At 47.8% G+C, this 19,924-nt stretch overlaps 2 protein-coding genes across 12 annotated transcripts in view; one reads left to right on the top strand and one right to left on the bottom strand.

The window, feature by feature from the left end:
- The window catches only part of CTPS1 (CTP synthase 1), a 19,395-nt gene extending 10,670 nt beyond the window's left edge, over positions 1-8,725 (top strand). For all 9 annotated transcript variants that reach the window (XM_083750779.1, XM_083750778.1, XM_083750783.1 and 6 more), the window contains 9 exons: positions 1,484-1,578; positions 1,963-2,025; positions 2,737-2,780; positions 3,736-3,832; positions 4,861-4,916; positions 5,007-5,103; positions 5,358-5,502; positions 6,786-6,876; positions 7,735-8,725. In XM_083750779.1, coding sequence (XP_083606905.1) covers positions 1,484-1,578; positions 1,963-2,025; positions 2,737-2,780; positions 3,736-3,832; positions 4,861-4,916; positions 5,007-5,103; positions 5,358-5,502; positions 6,786-6,870 — 682 coding nt within the window. In that variant the 3' untranslated portion in view covers positions 6,871-6,876; positions 7,735-8,725. The remainder of the gene's footprint in view (positions 1-1,483; positions 1,579-1,962; positions 2,026-2,736; positions 2,781-3,735; positions 3,833-4,860; positions 4,917-5,006; positions 5,104-5,357; positions 5,503-6,785; positions 6,877-7,734) is intronic.
- On the bottom strand, positions 7,679-19,924 carry SLFNL1 (schlafen like 1). Of its 3 annotated transcripts, none has more exons than XM_083750883.1 (4): positions 19,807-19,924; positions 18,506-19,206; positions 17,076-17,694; positions 7,679-9,357 (listed from the first exon to the last, which is right to left on the bottom strand). In XM_083750883.1, the coding sequence occupies exons 2-4, from the start codon at positions 18,953-18,955 to the stop codon at positions 9,143-9,145; spliced, it is 1,284 nt and encodes a 427-aa protein (XP_083607009.1). In that variant the 5' UTR covers positions 18,956-19,206; positions 19,807-19,924; the 3' UTR covers positions 7,679-9,142. The 3 variants fall into 3 exon arrangements, with proteins under 3 accessions (XP_083607009.1, XP_083607010.1, XP_083607011.1); XM_083750884.1 differs by having other exon boundaries at positions 9,163-9,357; positions 17,023-17,694; positions 19,807-19,921; XM_083750885.1 differs by having other exon boundaries at positions 9,163-9,357; positions 17,023-17,694; positions 19,777-19,865.

Below are 19,924 nucleotides of genomic sequence, written 5' to 3'. Positions count from 1 at the left end.
TTATGAGCCAAGTAGACAGTGGGTAGACTCAGGGCAGAACTTAGTTACACAAAACCCAACGTGCCACACATCCTGTTACTCAACGGCAAGAAATCATACTGCCACAAATAAGAGTCTAGTTATATATTAATATCCAGTGGTCTTTCAATAGCAGTTGACTGCAATTGTTACATAGATCCTGCATGCTCAGAGGCAATTTGCCACTGAATGGAAGTTGATAACTCTGAAGAATTGCTCATTTGGTAGAGCATGAGACTCTTCATCTCAGGGTTGTGGGTTCAAGACCTATGTTGGGTCATAGATTCTTGCACTGCATGAGGTTGGACTAGATGATCCTCGTGGTCTCTTTCAACTCTATAATTCTTTGATGATGGTGGCAGGATTCTGGAACAGAGTATATTAATGAGATTCACTTTTTAGCTGTTAATGCACCCTTTTCCCCCTAATAAATATTTTTAAAGAATGTTTATGTAAAAGGATACAAAACAAAGGCAATATAGTACAATAAAACCACAAAAAGATAGAGTAGGACACAAACCAAATATATGTATACAATTCTATCCCATGTATACATGATCAGAAGCAGTGTATATTGCATTTTAGTCATGCACTCCCAATTTCCAAGGATACTGCAGGCAGCTGTTGAAGGTTTGCACTTCCTTGGAAGGAACGTCTACGTGCATCTCTGACCCTTGTCATACATAGATTGATACTGCAGAGCACTTAAATCATTCTGAATAGCCTCTTTTGGAGATGGGGAGCAAAACAGCCATGGCGTTCAGCCTTTGAAGCCAGTCCCCTTTTATATGCTTCAGTTGCCTGGCTTCAAAAAGATTACTCTAATTAAACAACAGCTATAAATGTAAAACATTTGTTTGAGGGGAACTACACATTTGGTGGAGACTTTTGTCTGGAAACCTGCATGTCTGCTAAGTAGCAAAGAGATTTTGAAGGTCAGACACAGCAGGCAACCCTGCACAATATACTTTACTTTAAGCATGCCTTTCTGCTGTTGCTTTGCAGTTATTTGGAAAAGATCCAAGAGTGTTCGCTGAACTTCTGAAACTCCCGCCCCTTGAGAGTGATTAATGAAATGCATGAAAGAAATGGACAAATTAGTTAATGTCATATATAGGAAGAATGGTAGCCGTTAGAAAGTTAATATGCTGAAAAATGGACATGTTCTATAGATCGTTGGCAGATGCACTGGACATATGACCCGAAAGGAATGTATTTGTATACCCTGGTGGTGTAATTTGCATTTTTGAGTCACTCTGTTCTGTTTCTGTGTAGACGTTTGAAGTTTAAAATAATAATGAAAAGCTTTGTGGAATGCAGATTGTTCACCTTCCTGCATTGCAGGGGTTGGACTAGATGGCCCTTCATGTCCCTTCCAACTCTACAATTCTACGATTCTATGAAAGTGTAACAGTCTTTCAGGTGTCACTGAATGGACTTCTCTCCGCCCCCCCCCTTTATGCAGTGGAATCTTGGTTCCAGGAGGGTTTGGTGTTCGAGGAACGGAAGGGAAGATCCAAGCTATTTCTTGGGCAAGAAAACAGAAAAAACCCTTCTTAGGTGAGAGATGATTTTTTATTATTATTACACACCAGGTAGAGGTTTTAACTATTAGGCAATAATCCACTCTAATACCTCAGGATCAGGTAATTGAGTTGCTGTGCAGCCTGTCAAATGTAAGAGGCAACTGGCAAGAGGAGTTTCACTGATCAATATCTGTTTTCTTCATGAGGAGTTTCACTGATCAATATCTGTTTTCTTCATGACTTTGAGCTTGCTTGGGGGGACATACAAGCAGAGATCAGCATCCCCTGTACAGCGCCCCCCCATCATTATAACATTTTTGTCATCTTTGTGCTTATGTGGCCCCTGATGCAAATAGTGGTTGCTATGACAGAGTTATTGTGGACTTGAAGAGAGTGCTTGTGCTGTTTTTTTCTGCAGGAGTCTGCTTGGGAATGCAGCTAGCAGTTGTGGAATTCGCCCGCAATATCCTGGGTTGGAAAGGTAAATGCAATGATGTAAAAACACTTCATTGGGGATGGATTTATGGGTGCCAATACTTAAGATTGCTAATGACTGGTGTTTCTAGTGGATTGGTATAAATTACTACCTGTGACATTTAAAATGACTAGCCTTAAAGGGGAATAGCACCCATTTTTCTTCACTCTGTCCTTGTAACTGTTTTCCAAGCCACAGACATCTGCTATGCAAACTGTTGTATTCAATTGAACTGATTGGAATAGGAGGCAGTATTTCCAGTGCATTCACTACTGATCTTAGAGTTTCACAGGATAATAGCTAAGATCTGTGTAGCTTGAGAGTGCTTTAGGGACATATTGTCTCCGTAATCCCTGAATCAAGTCTGCAGGATGGGTCACAGGTATTCATGATAGCATGACCAGTACAGCCCAACTCACATCATGAGCACCCTGAAAAGTATTCTTTAGCTGTGTGTTATGTTAATATTTCTGAGTTTTGTGCCTAGAGGCTCCTTTTTGAAAAAAGAAGCCTTATATGGTATGGGATGTGAGTAGTTAAAGGTTGGACTGTAAACCATAAGCCCATAGCTAAATTATGCTTTGGTCATGATCTCAAACCCTCACTTGCAGCCCTGCAATTTGGGGTTAATGCTGACCTATCCTGCAGACCTAGTGATTGATGGAAAATAGGGGTTTGCACTGCTAGCCATATCTGATCAACGTTTGTAATTGGCAGATGCCAACTCTACAGAATTTGACCCCAAAACTACACATCCAGTGGTAAGTATGATGTACTTCTTGCACGCCAAGACCATTCAGCATTTTTCCATAGAGAACCAAAAATATGAAATATGTTGGCTGGCTTGCACAGAAATTAATGGCAAGAATAAACGGCTGGGGTGTGAAACATACTCCCCTTATGGTCTTATGGAATGCAACCACAAATTGATGAATGGAGCATTGTGGCTATGGTGCCTATCTCTGTTGCATTGTATAAGTCAAAACTTTCAAGGTTGTCTTCAACTGAGTTTTACTCAGAGTCGAACCATTGAAATTAATGGTCCTAATGTAACCATAATCATTAACTTTAGTAGGTCTACTCTGGGTATGACAAGTTTTGGCCCATATACCTGGAGAGAAAGCAAGACCTCTCTATCCATGTGGGACATAATGTTCAAATACGTTAAGAATGGCATGTCAAATTTGATGCATATAGGCCCAGGATGTAGGATCATTTACAGTTAACACCATATTTATGCTTTTATTTTATTGATTTTATTGATTTTTTTAAATTTATGGACATTTATAGCCCACCTTTCCTTCAAGGAGCTCAAGGTGGCGTACAGGGTTTTCTCTCTCCATGTTTTATCCTCACAACAGCCTTGTGAGGAAGCTTAGGCTGAGAGACAGTGACACGCCCATGGTCCCCTTGAGCCTATGTGTCTGTTGCATCTCTCTTCTCCCTCCTCGCCCCCAGCCAACCTACAGAACTGAATGACTATCTGTTTTGAATGGAAAGTCCAGGCCGTTCCACTACAGAGCCCCATGACTCCTCTCTAAAGTAATCTCTTGGCTTGATTGAAATGTGATGAAACCAGTTTTCTACTTGTAGAACACAAATGATTATGATTGATGTTTATGGCCTTTTGTTTATGCCAAGAGCTACCCTTTGGTGTATGCTTATCTTCTAATTCCTTTTCAATCCCATTGTCCTCTTTTGAATTACTTTCCTCAGATCGTAGACATGCCGGAGCATAATCCTGGCCAAATGGGTGGGACCATGAGGCTTGGGAAGAGGAAGACAGTTTTTCACACCAAGAACTCAGTCATGAGTATGGCTCTTCCTAGACCTATGTTATCTCTCCTCCTTTGTATTCCACTTTCCTTTTGCTTGTTGGTGAACAGTGATGGTACAAATGCATGATCTATTGTGTTTAAGTACTGGAAGATTTTGTGCTAAACGGCTCCCACTCCTGTTGTTTTAATTGATCAGTCTCCTTCCACGTATGTCCCTTGGCAATGCACACAACATATAATAAAAGCAGTTTCAAAACGGCACAAAAGAATAACAGATGAATTTAAAAGCAATACAAAATGGATAAATATGGCAGAGATGTGTTGATCCAGCTGGAAAGTTTCTTGGAACAAACTTTTCAGGAACAGAGACGTTTTCTCTCATTTCATACCAAAACTTTGTGGTGGTACAGGGACTTTTAATGGTAGCAAGTTTAGTGTAGACAAGAAATACTACTTTATACAATGCATATGTAAATTATGGAATTCACTGCTAGATGATGTGATGGCCAGTAGTTTTGATTTTAAAGGGGATTAGACAGCTCAGTCTGTGGCTGCTGACTGTGATGGTTAAATAGAACCAAACCAGGTCCAGAGATGATATGCCAGTTGCTGGGGAGCGACAGGGGGAGACAATTGCCTTGATGTCATTATTGAAGTTCTTGGTTCTGGTTGGCCACTGGGATGTAGCACGTTGGTCTAGATCAGGGATGCCCAAACGTTTTTCAAAGAGGGCCAGATTTGATGAAGTGAACATGCGTGAGGGCCAACCAAAGTTGAGCTTTTTTTTAGGATTGAACTTGTTGAGCTTTCGTTAGGATTTGACCCCAATAAATATACTGCCACAGGGGCTGGATAAAAATGGCCGGGGGGGTCGATTAGGTCCCCAAAACAGACTTTGGACATGCCTGGTCTAAATAGACCCTAGGCTGGTCTAGCAAGTCTCTTCTTTATCTTATTTGGTGGTCCAGTAGAATTCTGAAATTTATTCTTTGGAGGCGAAGGTGTGGTGTTAATGTGTTTAGCCAGTCTGTAATAAGCACAGCCATATTTTCTCCATGGATAGGAAAACTGTATGGAGACGGTGACTATTTGGAAGAGAGGCACAGACACAGATACGAGGTATGTCATCTAGTATGCAGCGATATTTATCAACCCCCGCCACCACATTGGCTTTTCTGAAGAGAAGTGACACCACTTTCCCTTCCACAGGTAAACCCAGAGTTGAAAAACACCTTTGAAGAAAACGGTCTGAAATTTGTGGGCCAGGATGTCGAAGGAGAGCGAATGGAGGTGGTTGAGCTGGAAGGTAAGCACTTGAATTAGTAGCTGGGAGACTGACACTGTTGTCTTAGGTGACAACAAATATGGAAAGAGGAACTCTTCCTTCCTTGGATGGGGAGAATGAATGTCAAGTACCACAATAGTTAGTAGATGCAGCAGAGAGATGGATGATGGTACTCAGAAAAGCTTTATATTGCCTATGTACTTTGGCCTGGCCTTGCCGATTGAGAGGGCTTTAGATAGTAACCTAACAAAGCATGTTACCACCTTCTCTCCTAGAGCATCCATTTTTTGTCGGTGTTCAGTTTCATCCAGAGTTCCTCTCCAGACCTATAAAGCCATCTCCTCCCTACTTCGGCCTCCTCTTGGCTTCTGCAGGGAGGCTCACACATTATCTACAGAAAGGATGCAGACTCTCCCCCAGGTAAGTTCAGCTTGAGTGTCTTGGCTCGTGGTATAACTGCCGGCTTGGCAGTGTTTTCTGTTCAGCATGGTGCACCAATGAAAGGCTGTCTCCCTATTTCTGTTAGGCATAAAAACCTTAAGGCTGTATTGTATCTTCCTTCCTTGAACTTGGGCCTACAGTATCAGTAATGCCTTTGTAGAATGAAAGTGTAGGGAGTTTTGCTTCTACTGTGGCTCATTAGTCTCTGGCTTAATCTCCCTCCTTTGGAAAATTGGTCTGCTTTTATCTTTTGTTGCAGCTGACATCAGTATACTGTTAAGTAGTGGAGAATACTGCTGACACATATTTTGGGTATCAGTGTCCTAAATGCTCTGTCATGATTAAGGCCAGTCTTCTGGTATCATTCCACTTACAAAGAAATTGCTACCAAACAATCTCTCCCCCCCTTTCCCTCCCAGTGTAGTCTGGCACTATAGTAGTCTGCCTGCCAAAGGCTTGTGGAGTTTTGCCAGACTCAGAATGACTCTTCACAAAATTGCACTCTCTAGGAGCTTTGTCTCGGAGAAGCTGCAAGGGGATGTGCACAAGGCTTACATTTTCTGTTCAACATAGCGAAGGCGGAATTCCATTCATCTCTCCTGCATTTTAGTGTGTGTTCTAGAGATGTGGCAGTCTCCTGTATATTTCCTTTTGCAAAAAGCATGCTCCCCCCCCTTAGTGCGCTGCACATGGTATCCTTTATTGCTATTCTGCCTAGCACTTGAAGTTGCCCCTTGAATAAAGGGCTGCAAGAATCCTTAATGTCACCTGGTCAGTGCCTGCCCTCTGCACTAAGAAGGTCCATGCCTTTTTAACAAATCGGGCGATTTTAAAGAACAATACAAGCCACAAATTGGATGTTTGAGAATCCTCAAAGGCTGGAAAGCAGGCCTGGTGTCAGCACCTGATATCCTAGAGTAGCTGTTGGGACTCTGGTGGCCCAGTAAGACCCACCAGCACTGATGTCTCTGCCCCCCATTCCACCCCCACTTATGTGATTGGGGTCCGAAAGTCATATTTATTTCATTCTGTACCCTAGAGTGACACTAGGTCAGATGCTGTGGGGTCCTGTGAGAAATTAAAATGTTGCTGTTGTCACTGCCAGGTTTGCTGAGAAGGACCAGCTAGGCTACTTTGTGGAAGTCTGTCATAGGCTGTAGTTTCTGACTGGCTAGGTCATTTAGATGAACTTGCATTTGTAACTAATGAGCCAGAGCCAGTGTGTAGAAGTGCTTATCTTTCTAATGGTCTGAATGTTACAGGGATACCTACAGCGACAGAAGCGGAAGTAGTTCACCAGACTCTGAGATCACAGAACTGAAATTCACTGCAGTGAATCACGAGTGATTGCTGGTAATGCTGTCCTTTCATGTTCTGAACTTTCAAATTATCTTTCTTCCATCTCTCCCAGTTGTGAATTTGGGCCAAATCTCTGGGCGTTTCTTAACCATGGGGGGGGGGGGGGATTGTCTGGTCTTAGTGCTTTCAGATTGGGAGGAGTGGCATCTCAAAGCATAGTGCACAAATACAGGCAAAGCTAAATATACCATGAGATCTACATGTTGAACCTGGCTAGTGTGCTTTGCTAACAGTGACATTTCCATGTACATTGCCTTGGGTCCTTTTGTGGAAAGGAAAAGCAGTGTAGTATAGTGGTTAGAGTGTCAGACTAAAGAGACAAGGATTCAGATCCACAGTTTGCCATGAAGTTCTCTGGGTGGTGTCAATCACTACCTCTCAGTGACTAACCTGTTCTGTAAAGATGTGTCAGGAGAGAAATCAGCAAACATTTTATGCTACTAAAAGAAAGCTAGCATGTAAATTGGGCCACATTCCCTTCTGAGTAACTGTTTGGGGGCCATGTCAGTGGCGGGTGGTGTCAGAAGGAAACATACATTTGACTAGTTAGCACTTATACACACACACACACACACAGAGTATCCTCCATTCAGACAAGAGGCAGTCAGAGTTCAAGGAGTTTCCAGCCAGGCAAAAATACTCGAGAAAGTATGGAGCATGAGCAGTGAAAGGGGTGGCTAAGGATGGTGTGTGGCTTGGGGAGACTCCCAAGGGCCAGATGGGAGAGACTTGGGTGGTTTCTGGGCCTGAGGTTTCTCACCTGTGATGTAAATATATACTAAAACAAATGCATTTGTTTTATTAAAAAAATCCTTTTGTCTCTTTTATCTACCCTCCTCCCCATCATTCCAGATATGCCTAATATTCAGAAGATCCTTCATTCCTTTGATGCAATAGTTGAACTGCTGGAGTCTCTTAAATCACGTCACGTTAATTGTTTTTTGAAAAATCATGGCACACACTTCTTTTGTTCATTTAAACTTATTTTGTATTCTGAGAAGCTGACACAGTGGTGCTCACCCGTGCACGATGGTGAGCTTAAGAACAAGAACTTCAGAAACAGAGCAAAGAGGGGGACAAATTCTGGATTTCTGAAGAGCCTTGATACAGTGTAAATGGTCAGTGTTGCCAAGGAGAATATGTGTCTAGGCTTTCTGTTCACTTCCATTGTGGTTGGTTTAAATGACAGTATTTACTCTCTTGGTGGATTGTGGGAAGAGAGGTGCCACAAAGAGGGAATAACTTGACACATATTGAGAAGCAAAGTGGTGAGATTTGGTGCCACCATTGAACCTTTGTTCCAGGAGATTCCTCTTCCTGCTGGTCAAATCTTAGGGTATTTGGTTAATTCTAATCCTGTACAAGTCATATTATGCTGCAGTGATATAATTAAAATAGAGTATAACACCACCACCCCTTTTAGAAGCTTGTGATGGGCAGTTTTTGTTTTTGTCCTGCTTCCTGGACTGCCATAACTCCTTGCATCAAGGGGGCCATGTGTACAAGAAAATGACTTTTCAGAAGCTGCCTTTGCAACTCTCATTGAGAGACTTGCCTTGGACTAAAACGTCCGAGGCCCCACACTGCTGGGAACTTGTCATGTGACACATATGCAATATGTGGCCTGTGCTCAGCAATATATTTACTCCATCCCAAAGAAGAGGAAAAGGGCGACGCTAGGCTTCTGCAAAAGGCGGGAGCTGCATGAAACAAGTGTTTGTAATCTCCCCTTTTCCAGTGTAGGTTGTAAACTGCCTTTCCAGCAAGCTACGAGAAACTGTTACTAAAAAAATGTACCGCATATCTAAACACTTCTGAGTTTAATAAAACTTGGGGAACACAATCTGTGTGTCTGTTCTGATTATCTATCAAACTTGAGGACTCATTTTACACTCGCCCCCCTTCACCATCTTGCTGTAAGATGGTGTCTACTTCATACCTGTTTCTCCTTCCTGCTAATGGGTTACTTCAGCAACTTCCTGGATAAGTAGTTGAAGAAAAATGCTGTTTTGGAAAGCAAGGGTTAATTATCTATAGAGATTGCTAATACACAAAATTTCCCTCCCACTATTTCATAGCTTTACCACCATGTATGGCATTTTTCCATAGGAAGCAAAATCCAGTGGTGCCATTCAGAGTTAAAATGTTAATGTGCAGTCTTGATGCCAAAGGAGAATAATGCTCTCCAGTAGCCTTGAAGAAGGTACCCAACTTAGGAATAAGACCCAGTCATGGCTCCAGAATTCTTCCTGCGAACCACCTACAAATACAAGAAACCTGTTAGACGCAAGCTCTTTATTGGACTACATTTCCTTTGTGTGCAGGTTTTGTAACTGGTTGGCTTGTGGTGGTGTTTAGCTGTCACATGAAAAAACAGCAGGTAGCATTGCTGGTATTTTGTTGCTGGAAGGCTTCCTTCTCCTTCAGCAAGCTTTCTACTTTCACCTCCAACTTCTTGATCTCCTCTGTCCATTTCTGGAGATTTATAAAAAGCAGGAGTTATTTCCTTTCAGATATTTGCAGCTGCTGCCAAATTACCTTTTTGTCCAAAATTGATCTCTGGCAGTGAGTTTTGCTAGAAGGGTGAATAGATTTGAGGGAATTGGCAGTATGTATTTCAGGCCAGGCTGTTTGGCTTGGTTCAAATGCAGCAGTAAGTGATAGCTACGGTGTGCATCATCAAGCAAAGAATAGCAATCAAAGGCCAAAGACAGCAGATAATGTGATTTATCGCATCTGCCTGCTATGGCTGCCACAATGTCAGTCCACCAGGGATAGAATTAGTCAATTATGCTTTTGGGGGCTAGAACTAAGTGGGAAGCTGATCAAAAGGTTTTATAATTTTTTCCCTAATAGAATCCATATTTTGAGGCATCTATTTTTACAAGGTCCACTTCCTCACTGATAACCAATGGAAAGTAATTTGGTCTTAAATGTTTTAAAGGTCATTATTATTTATTATTAAATTTATATACCGCCCTATACCCTCAGGGCAGTTCACAAGTCAGTCAGTTCTTATTCTCCCCTAGTTCCAGTGTAACATTTTCTGAAGAAAGCAGTGAAGGTGCCCGTCTGTGGCTAAACTTTCCCTATGCCTATTGAGCCAAGTTGCAAATAATTTTGACAAAATAAAAACTCCCCCACTCTGCTGCCACGTATCAAAATCCAGACCCAAAGTGACACACAAAAATCCACTTAGGGATTTCCTCTGCCTTTCATTTCAGCAGCCTAATTGAGGAAGGGGGGTGGGGTGGGGGAAGAAAGCATTTTTGTTGTAGAACACAGGAAAGTGCTTTATACTGAATCAGACCATTGGTTCACCCTTCAGTATTCTCTACACTAGCTGGTAGCTGCTCTTCAGGGTTGCAGGCAGGGGAGATGTCAGGAGTTGAGCATGCATGCAAGGCAAATGGTTATCACTGAGCTATGGCCCTTTCCCCCATTTAACAATGGTAACTGTCAGGGGTTCAGAAGGAGAGACACAGGAGGGGGAGCAAATGGAGAGTGAGGAGGAGGAGTACGAGGGGGGCGCAGGCAGTGACAGTGGCCAGAGTTATTCCACAAGCCTCTCTAGCGAATCGGAGGACTCACAGAAGGGAGCGCCGGTGGCCAGAGCAAGGGAGATTCCAAGGGAGAAACCTCAAGAGGGAGGGGCCAGCGGGGAGTCCCTGAACAGCAGCTGGAGATCAGGGCCAGCGTCTCCACCAGAGCGCAGTGGGGAGGGGGAGTCCCAGGAGTCGGGACCAGTGTCCTCACCACCAGAGGGAGGAGAGGAGTCAGGTTTGGCAACACCCACATCAGGAAGCGGGGAAACGGTCAGAAGGAAAGTCACCGGCTGGGCGCGCGCGCCAAGTTCAAATGTACAGGAGCGCGGCACAGCGGGGAGCCCGGGAAGGGAGCCAGGTCCTAAAGCCCGCCGGAGGGAGGGGCAAGACTCAGGAGGCTCCGCGTCAGAGGAGTCCAGGAAGGAGGGAACCCCAGAGGGCAGAAGGACCCAACGCAGGAAAGAGCAGCGCAAGAGGTGGAGCCGGGCTAGAATCTTAAACTGGTGTGGGTGGAGCAGTGAGTCAGAGGGGACTTAGCCGGTCTAGCGTTAAGACGTGGGCCTGCGCGCCCAGAGCTTGGAAATGGAAACTAAACTTCAATAAAGACTTTTGTATATAATATCCACTGGGCATTGGTCCTCTGTGAGCTGGGACCTAGCGGCAGTCCTGACAGTAAGTCCCCTCTCCATTTTCACCAATTTTGCAACCTCGTGGAGTGCGGGAAAGCAGCGAGGGGTGAAGATTGGTGTTTCGCGAGCTCACGAAAAACAGGGAAATGACTACCGAAGAGAGGATAGCGAGTTTGCAAAACGCAGTGACGCAGTTGACTGCAGAAATTGCGGCTTCCAGAAAGAAAGAACAGGAAGCAGCTGCTGCCTGCCAGGATCTGCGAACCAGTTTAGAAGTGCTAAGTACACAGAGGCTACCCGCCACCAGACCAGAAGGGATTGGGCTGGGAAACAGAGGAGGGAGCCTGGTATCTCACTTCAATGGGGACCTGCAGGAGTATCCTAACTTCAGAGCAGATGTGATTTATGCATTGCAGCTGCTTGACAAAGACTTTAAAAATGAGGAAGAGAGAGTGGGATTTATTATTTCGCATTTACGGGGGGAGGCAAAATCGTGGCTGCGCAATCTATGGAGAGACAAGGATCCAGCCCTCCAAAATGCGACTGCCTTCATTAAAGTGATGGATGCGTGTTTTTTATCTGAGATTGATGTGGATATCGCTAGGAGGGAGATTCACGGACTAAGACAAGGTAAAGCCACTGTGAGGCAATATCATTCACGTTTTTTCGGATTGGTGAATGTACTAGCCTGGGAGAAAGAATCGCCTGCCGTCAGAGACCTGTTCTGGGAGGGGTTGAGCGGAGCTGTGAAAGACGAGATCGCAAGGGGGGGAAGACCCCAAACCACCAAGGAAGTGGTGGAACGGGCACTCTCCATTGGGGTTCGGTTGGAAGGACGCCCTTGGGGCAGGGAGGAAGGGCATTTGGGACGCACGCCAGCGAGAGGACTGCCTCCCTTCCCCAAGGAGGCGGCGCGCGCTCGATCCATGCCTCCGCTGGGAGGGGGAGAGGAGCCGATGGAGATAGGTGGTGCTAAGGCTCACTCCACAGTCGGAGCCCTAACTCCGGGAGCAGTCAAGATGAAGCCTCCTAGAGGAACCAGGAAGTGCTACATCTGCGACAGTGCTCAGCATATGGCAAAAGAGTGTCCCCAGCGGTTTCACAAGCATACTGCAGCCGCAGCGACAGTAACAGACGCAATTCAGCAGAGGGAGTCGCAGCAGGAAAACTCCACTGTCTGGCTGGAGATGGCGTCTCTGGGGACCAGCCAGACAAGTCAGTGAAGCAATCCCCAGGGATCTTACAGCCCACCGACCCCCTCCCACCCAAACCAGTAGTGCAGCTCACCGCATCCCTTCAGCTCCCCAATGGGCTACTTGTGGAAATTCCCATCACCATCGACTCGGGGAGCAATGCAGATTTTATAGACATGCAGTTCCTCCAGCAACATGGCATAGCCCTTCTGCCAGCGGCGGTACCTCTGAAAGTCGTCACAGTGGACGGCAGGGAGCTACTGGGAGGGCAAGTGCTACAGCAGACGCCGCCAATGGTGATGCGCATTGGAAACCACCGTGAGGTCATCAGCTTCAACGTCACCCGCCTGTCAGACACGCCCATAGTGTTGGGAATGAGTTGGCTGGATAGGCACAGCCCGGCATTAGCTTGGTACCAGCGGCAACTGACCTTCGGCTCCTCTTACTGCGCAGAACACTGCATCCTGGCGGACTTGGAAGATGAGGGGCACGAGGATGGACCACAGCTGAACTTGGGCATGTTGCAAGCGGTGCCTAACAAATACAAGGAGTTTTTGGAGGTCTTCTGCGAGAAAGAGGTGGATAAGCTGCCACCCCACAGACCCTACGACTGCAAGATCGACCTCCTGCCCGGGGCGACGCTCCCGACGGGGAAACTGTACTCCATGTCTGAGGATGAATTGCAAGAGCTCAGGGAGTTCATAGATCACAACCTGAAGCGGGGATTCATCCGGGAGTCCAAGGCGGCAGGAGGTAGTCCAGTGTTCTTTGTAAAGAAGCGGGACATGCCCCAAAAGAGGCTGGTCGTTGATTTCCGCTTCTTGAACCTCAAGACCAAGCCCTCAGCCTTCCCTATGCCCAAGATCGATGACCTGCTGGCGACGGTGAGGAAGGGTCGCATCTTTACCAAGTTGGATCTGCGCGGAGCGTACAATCTCATTCGCGTACGGGAAGGCGACGAGTGGAAAACAACCATGTTTACGCCGCTGGGCACTTATGAATACAGAGTTATGCCTTTTGGATTAAAAAATGGTTCCCACTGCTTTCAAGCCTTCATGCATCATGTCTTGGCGGGTCTCCTCTACAAGAAGTGCGTCTGCTTCCTGGATGACATCCTAATCTTCTCGGAATCGCCGGAGGCTCACGAGAGAGATGTTAGGGAAGTTCTGCAGAGGCTGCGGGAGCACAGGCTGTACGCCAAGCTGGAGAAGTGCCAGTTCGACAAGACGGAGGTGGATTTCTTGGGCTACAAACTGTCCAACAAGGGACTGGCTATGGACGGTGCCAAGGTACGTGCAGTACTGGATTGGAAGAGCCCACGCAATAGGAAGGAAGTACAGAGGTTTGTCGGTTTTGCCAACTTTTATCGCAAGTTCATCAAGGGTTTCGCCATGCAGACAGCGGCCATCACCGACACCCTCAGTTCCAAGAAGAAGAGGTTCATCTGGACGGAGCAGGCAGAGCAGTCCTTTCAGAAGCTCAAGCAGCTCTTCGCTTCCGAAGAGAACCTACTGCACGTAAATCCCAGCAGGCCCATGAGAGTGGAGACGGACGCCTCAGACAGGGCCGTGGGAGCCGTTCTGTTGCAGCAAGACCACCAGGGGGACTGGAAGCCGTGCGCTTTCTACTCCAGAAAACTCAGCAAAGCGGAGCAGAACTACACCATTTGGGACAGGGAGTTGCTGGCCATACATGCAGCCTTCAAGGCGTGGCGGCACTTCCTCGTCGGAGCCAAGCACACGGTGCAGGTCCGCACAGACCATAAGAACTTGGAGTACTGGCGCACGGCGAGGTTCCTGAACCAGCGACACATCCGCTGGGCGGAGTTCTTTGCAGATTTCGACTTCAGAATTGAGTACATCCCAGGAAACAGCAACGTCTTGGCGGACGCGCTGTCCAGAAAACCGCAGTATCTGGAGGCAGAGGCACCGGCGGCGGCCAAGCACATTTTCACACCACAGGCGTGGGCATGCGCGTCAGCCACGGTGGACCTGGACGCGGTGCGCCGCGCGCTGCAAACGGACTCGTTCGCCCGAGCCAAGATGGAGGAGGTGTGCAGTGGCAAGGCGAGGGGCGACGAATTCCAAGTGCGCGACGGCCTGCTCCTACGCAAGGGAGTCCTCTACGTACCAGGAGACAGCCTCCGCGCGAAGGTCCTGCAACAGCTGCACGACGCGCCCAGCGCGGGGCACTTCGGCAAGGAGAAGACGGTGGACTTAGTAGCCAGAGACTTTTGGTGGCCTAAGATGCGGGGGGATGTCGCGGACTATGTCAATAGGTGCGACACCTGCCAAAGGGCTAAGCCTGTGCACCAGCCGCCGGCGGGCCTGTTGGAACCTCTACAGACACCGTTCGTACCGTGGGAGAGGGTGGCCCTGGACTTTGTCACAGATCTACCCAGCTCAAGGGGCAAGACGGCAGTGCTCGTGGTAGTGGACCTGTTCACCAAGATGGCCCACTTCATTCCGTGCGCGAAGGTGGCCACGGCCGAGCAGACCGCTAAGATGTTCATAGACCACGTGTTCAAGGTGCACGGCCTACCACGGTCTATTTTGTCCGACCGGGGGCGCCAGTTCATCTCCAACTTCTGGCAAAAGCTGATGGGATTCCTGAACGTCAAGGTCAGCCTGGCGTCGGCGAGACACCCGCAAACTAACGGGCAGGCGGAAAGGGTCAACGCCATCATGCAGCAGTACCTGAGATGCTACGCGAACCAGCAGCCATCGACCTGGGTGGACTATCTACCGTTGGCCGAGTTTGCCTACAACAACACGAAGCACGGGTCCACGGGGGTGACCCCATTTTTCGCCAACTACGGGAGGCATCCCAGAACCTTCCCGGGTCTGGACACAGTGCGGGAGGGGGAGCCACAGGGAGCAGAGGAAGTGGCAGCGGAGTTGCAGGAGATCCACGAGCAGCTCAGGAGGCAGTTAGAGTTGGCAAAACAGGCTTACAAAGTGCAGGCAGATCGACACAGGAGGGTTGGGGAGGACATCCAGGTGGGAGACTGGGTCTGGTTGGCAGCACAAGCAGTTCCAGCCAGATCGTTAGCCAAGAAGAAACTAGGGCACAAGCAGCTAGGGCCTTACCAAGTAGAGGCGCAGATCAACCCAGTGGCCTTCCGGTTGACACTCCCGGAGGGTTCCAGAATGCACCCGGTCTTTCATAGATCAGTGCTCACGCCCTACAGAGAGCCCCACAGGTTTCAAGCACCGGGGAAGGCGCCAGACCCGCTCAGAGAAGCGCCCAAAAAAGGGGGGTCGCCAAAAGGGGAGCCACTTAATGAAGCCACTGAGATTTTAGACTCAAGGTGGGGGGAGGACGGGATTGAATATCTTCTCGCCACAGAGGACACCCCGGCCAGCGCCAACAGGTGGGTGCCGGATTACGCAGTGGAAGAGCAGTTGCTCAAGGAAGAATTCCACACACTTTTCCCGCACAAGCCTATGCCGGCGGGCTTTTTCGAGGATTGTTTGTTCACACCCACACTCTCGGCCAGCACTTTCCGGGGTTTCTCGTCAGCTGAGGACTCGGCTCCGGGAGGCAGCTCTCCGGAGGGATCACTTTCAGGTTTTGGCACGGGGGGATCTTATTGGTGGGAGGACCAACCCGAAGTGGGCTGGCGCAGAGACATGCCGAAGGGGCCCTGGGAGGTGGACCCCCATCAAGCAACAGGGGGAGGAGGGCTCTTGGGTGATTTGGGGTCGAGCGCAGATTTCGAGCACACCGCGCAGGAGATGGAAGCGGAGGAGGTCGTCGTCGACGAGCCCATGGGGGACTTCCCGGACTTATCTCGATGGTTGCAAGCCTCAGGGGACGAGCTGTATCCTGGACTCACCCCTACAACAATGGAGCACCCGGAACCCGCACCGGAAGAGGGGGAGGGGGGAAGGGGGGGCTTCGAGGGGGGGATGGATGTCAGGGGTTCAGAAGGAGAGACACAGGAGGGGGAGCAAATGGAGAGTGAGGAGGAGGAGTACGAGGGGGCGCAGGCAGTGACAGTGGCCAGAGTTATTCCACAAGCCTCTCTAGCGAATCGGAGGACTCACAGAAGGGAGCGCCGGTGGCCAGAGCAAGGGAGATTCCAAGGGAGAAACCTCAAGAGGGAGGGGCCAGCGGGAAGTCCCTGAACAGCAGCTGGAGATCAGGGCCAGCGTCTCCACCAGAGCGCAGTGGGGAGGGGGAGTCCCAGGAGTCGGGACCAGTGTCCTCACCACCAGAGGGAGGAGAGGAGTCAGGTTTGGCAACACCCACATCAGGAAGCGGGGAAACGGTCAGAAGGAAAGTCACCGGCTGGGCGCGCGCGCCAAGTTCAAATGTACAGGAGCGCGGCACAGCGGGGAGCCCGGGAAGGGAGCCAGGTCCTAAAGCCCGCCGGAGGGAGGGGCAAGACTCAGGAGGCTCCGCGTCAGAGGAGTCCAGGAAGGAGGGAACCCCAGAGGGCAGAAGGACCCAACGCAGGAAAGAGCAGCGCAAGAGGTGGAGCCGGGCTAGAATCTTAAACTGGTGTGGGTGGAGCAGTGAGTCAGAGGGGACTTAGCCGGTCTAGCGTTAAGACGTGGGCCTGCGCGCCCAGAGCTTGGAAATGGAAACTAAACTTCAATAAAGACTTTTGTATATAATATCCACTGGGCGTTGGTCCTCTGTGAGCTGGGACCTAGCGGCAGTCCTGACAGTAACAATTGTTAAAACAATTGGGGAAGCCTTGCATATCATTTGGAGATAGACCAGTAGATTTCAATCCTGCTAGGCTCTGCAAAAACTGAAAATTACCTGCCGGCACCACTCTTGAATGGCGCTACCAGTAAGGGGGCCCTGAATACTACCTTCTCGTCGCATGTATACTTCCCCTTGGTCTGTTTCATAAAGGAGAGGCTTGTTCTGCTTTGGAGGATGAACACTTAGTCGAATAACTTTCAGGAAGATGCCAGTGTCTTCGGCTTTGATAACTGGGATGAAGCTCAGTGTGTAGTCCGATGGGAAAACCTGTGGTTTGAAGCCTTTCAAAAGAGCATCTATGAGCAGCCGGATCCTGTCTTCATCTTTGTGGTCACACCTGACTCCACGTACCATGCCGTTATCCTCAACCCCCACAAAAAGGCTGCCACCTTCACTGTTGAGAAATGCGCACATATACTTCCGCACATGATGTTTTAGGGTACCTGCCAGATATTCCCCACTTCCACGTTTGAATTCCACGTTCCGGGTTTCGCTGCCCATAGAAGCTCCATAGAATAGGCACTCTTTCCCTACGATTGCTCTCTGGACAATGGCACTGTCTGAGCGGGTGCCGCTCAGAAAGGCCTCTGGCTGTTCTGCCATACAGGAGTATTGAGGAAACTTTCTGATGCGGTTGAGATGGTGTTCGTTTAGAATCAACTTCCTGCTTCTCTCATTCCCTTGCCCTCCCAGAAAAGTTTCTGAGCTGCTGCCAACAGAGTCACTCTGCAGACATGACAAGGAAAAACAGGTAAGGGCAAATGCCATGGAGATGGGCTATAGCAAATACAATTCTTCGGGGGTGGGGGGAGGTAGCGTCATTTAAACTAGGAAGCCATTTAGATGATGGCTATAACCTACAAACCCCTTTAACAACCCTCTCCCTTCCTGTCACACTGATGCTGGGAATTCTTTCCAGTAGCACCTTAAAGACCAACTAAGTTAGTATGAGCTTTCCCCACCTTCTCACTATATAGAAGGGTCTGGTGACTTCTGTTTCAGTGTATCTGAAGAAGTGTGCATGCACACGAAAGCTCATACCTAGAACTAACTTAGTTGGTCTTTAAGGTGCTACTGGAAGGATTTTTTTGTTTTGACTATGGCAGACCAACACGGCTACCTATCTGTAACTGGAACTGATGCTGGGAGTTAGACAACTCATCATCTGAGACACGCAAAAGGAGGTAATAGGGTCTGACTCTGGTAGGGGCTGAGCTAGAGGAAATGCGTGTATCTAGTAATGAAACAAGTTGACCTGGGTGATTATTAAACAGTCATTGGAAGTTTGAAAGTGAAATCTGGGGTGTTTGCCTTAGATGTCTGACTATAGAAGCTATCAAAAAAATGGGGGCGGGAATGTAGGTGATTAATTAATTTCCTTTCACTGCTCGGATCAGAATCAAGAAATGTAATGTACAGTACTCTGAAGGTCTAATGAATATTCTCTTTTGTAGGAAACCCAGCTGGATGGGCGGGGTATAAATTATTATTATTATTATTTTATTTTCTTTCAGTGTTCCCATTGCTGGAGTCTTACCTCTTTGTTACCTTTGGCATGAAATGCAAACGTCTTGCCATGTCCCACGACGAGATTCTTCCCTTTCTTCACAAGCTCCTTGGTAAGCTCTGACTCTGTCTCAGAGGCAAGTAGCAGCTGCTTTATGACATGCTCCAAGCTGGAGTCTGTGGCTACCTGGACAAAGGCATAGGCTTGCCTGCGTTTCTTTACCACTTCAATGTTGTGTCTCTGGAGGGTGACGCTAGCCATGCCCAAGATGTCCTTGAGCATGCTGCAGAGAACTTCGCGGGAATACTTGGGGTTCAGGTTGCCAACGTAGAGAACATAGGGACGTGGCTGCCCAGAATCTTCATCTTCTACCTCCTCCTCAGCTTTCGCCTCTGTCAAAGACTGCTCTGTGGCTTGGTCAACATTGCCAACTGGTAATGCACATTCTACTATGATCTCTGGAATGGTTGTTGCTTCCATTTGCAGACCTAAAAAATGGTCTGAAAAATTCTAGAAGCGGGATTGGTGGTAGTTGCTCTTATTCCTCATTGGTGTATAGCTGGCTGGTGTACAGGAGGCCACTGCCTTGCTAATTCTATGCTGAACTTACTCTTATTACTTAGCACATGACTGAAGTATGGTCACTAGTTTCTGGCTTGTTTCTGTGGTCGATGAAGAAACAAGGAGCTACAGGAACTTTGGTGGAAAAGGCCTTGGCATGGTTTCAAAGCCTACGGGGGAAAAGAACCCACAGTAAACCTGAATTTTGCTTCTAGCAGTCATTATGTCGTCTGGAGGCAAGGATTGCAATCTGCCAGTAGGCAGTTGCTTTTCCTTGGCCCTCTCTTTTATATAGAGTAGGTCAATGAGACTTAAGAACATAATTGCCTTGCTGGGTTCAACCCAAGGTTCATATATCCCAGCACTCTAATTCCAAAAGTGGCCAGAAGATGCACTTAGAAGCTCACAAGAGCAGGTGCCATTATTAATCTTCAGCATGTGGTCTGGCTGCATGCTGCTTCTGTACCAAGAGGTTTTATTTACCTACAGTGGCTAATATTCATGGAGACAAGGTCTACGTCCATCAATGGCTAATCCTTTTGAAAAAGCCACCCCAGCAAGTGGCCATTACAGTATCTTTCAGTATAAATGATGTTGAGAATTATCCCTACTGATTGCAAATTAGCCTGATTGGATACTAAGTTCTAGCAATGTATGAGCGGCAGAACATTCTCTCTATCCCATTTATAAACCTCTGCCAGAGTTAATTTTTTGCCCAAGGATAACTTCTATTTCCCTACCCTCTGCAGCATCCTCAAAAGTCAAGTTACCATGGAAGGCGGTGGTGCTCATGCTGGGCTGAACAGGTTTTGGTTGTTGTTCAGAAGCCCTGCTGCTTCCAGGTAGGCCCTTCTTTGGCCTGTCCCCTCTGAGTCTCTTTAATAGAGC

This window comes from Podarcis gaigeae (assembly GCF_964106915.1).
Source record: "Podarcis gaigeae genome assembly, chromosome: 8".
Lineage (NCBI taxonomy): Eukaryota > Metazoa > Chordata > Lepidosauria > Squamata > Lacertidae > Podarcis > Podarcis gaigeae.
This window is presented reverse-complemented; position numbering and strand designations above follow the sequence as displayed.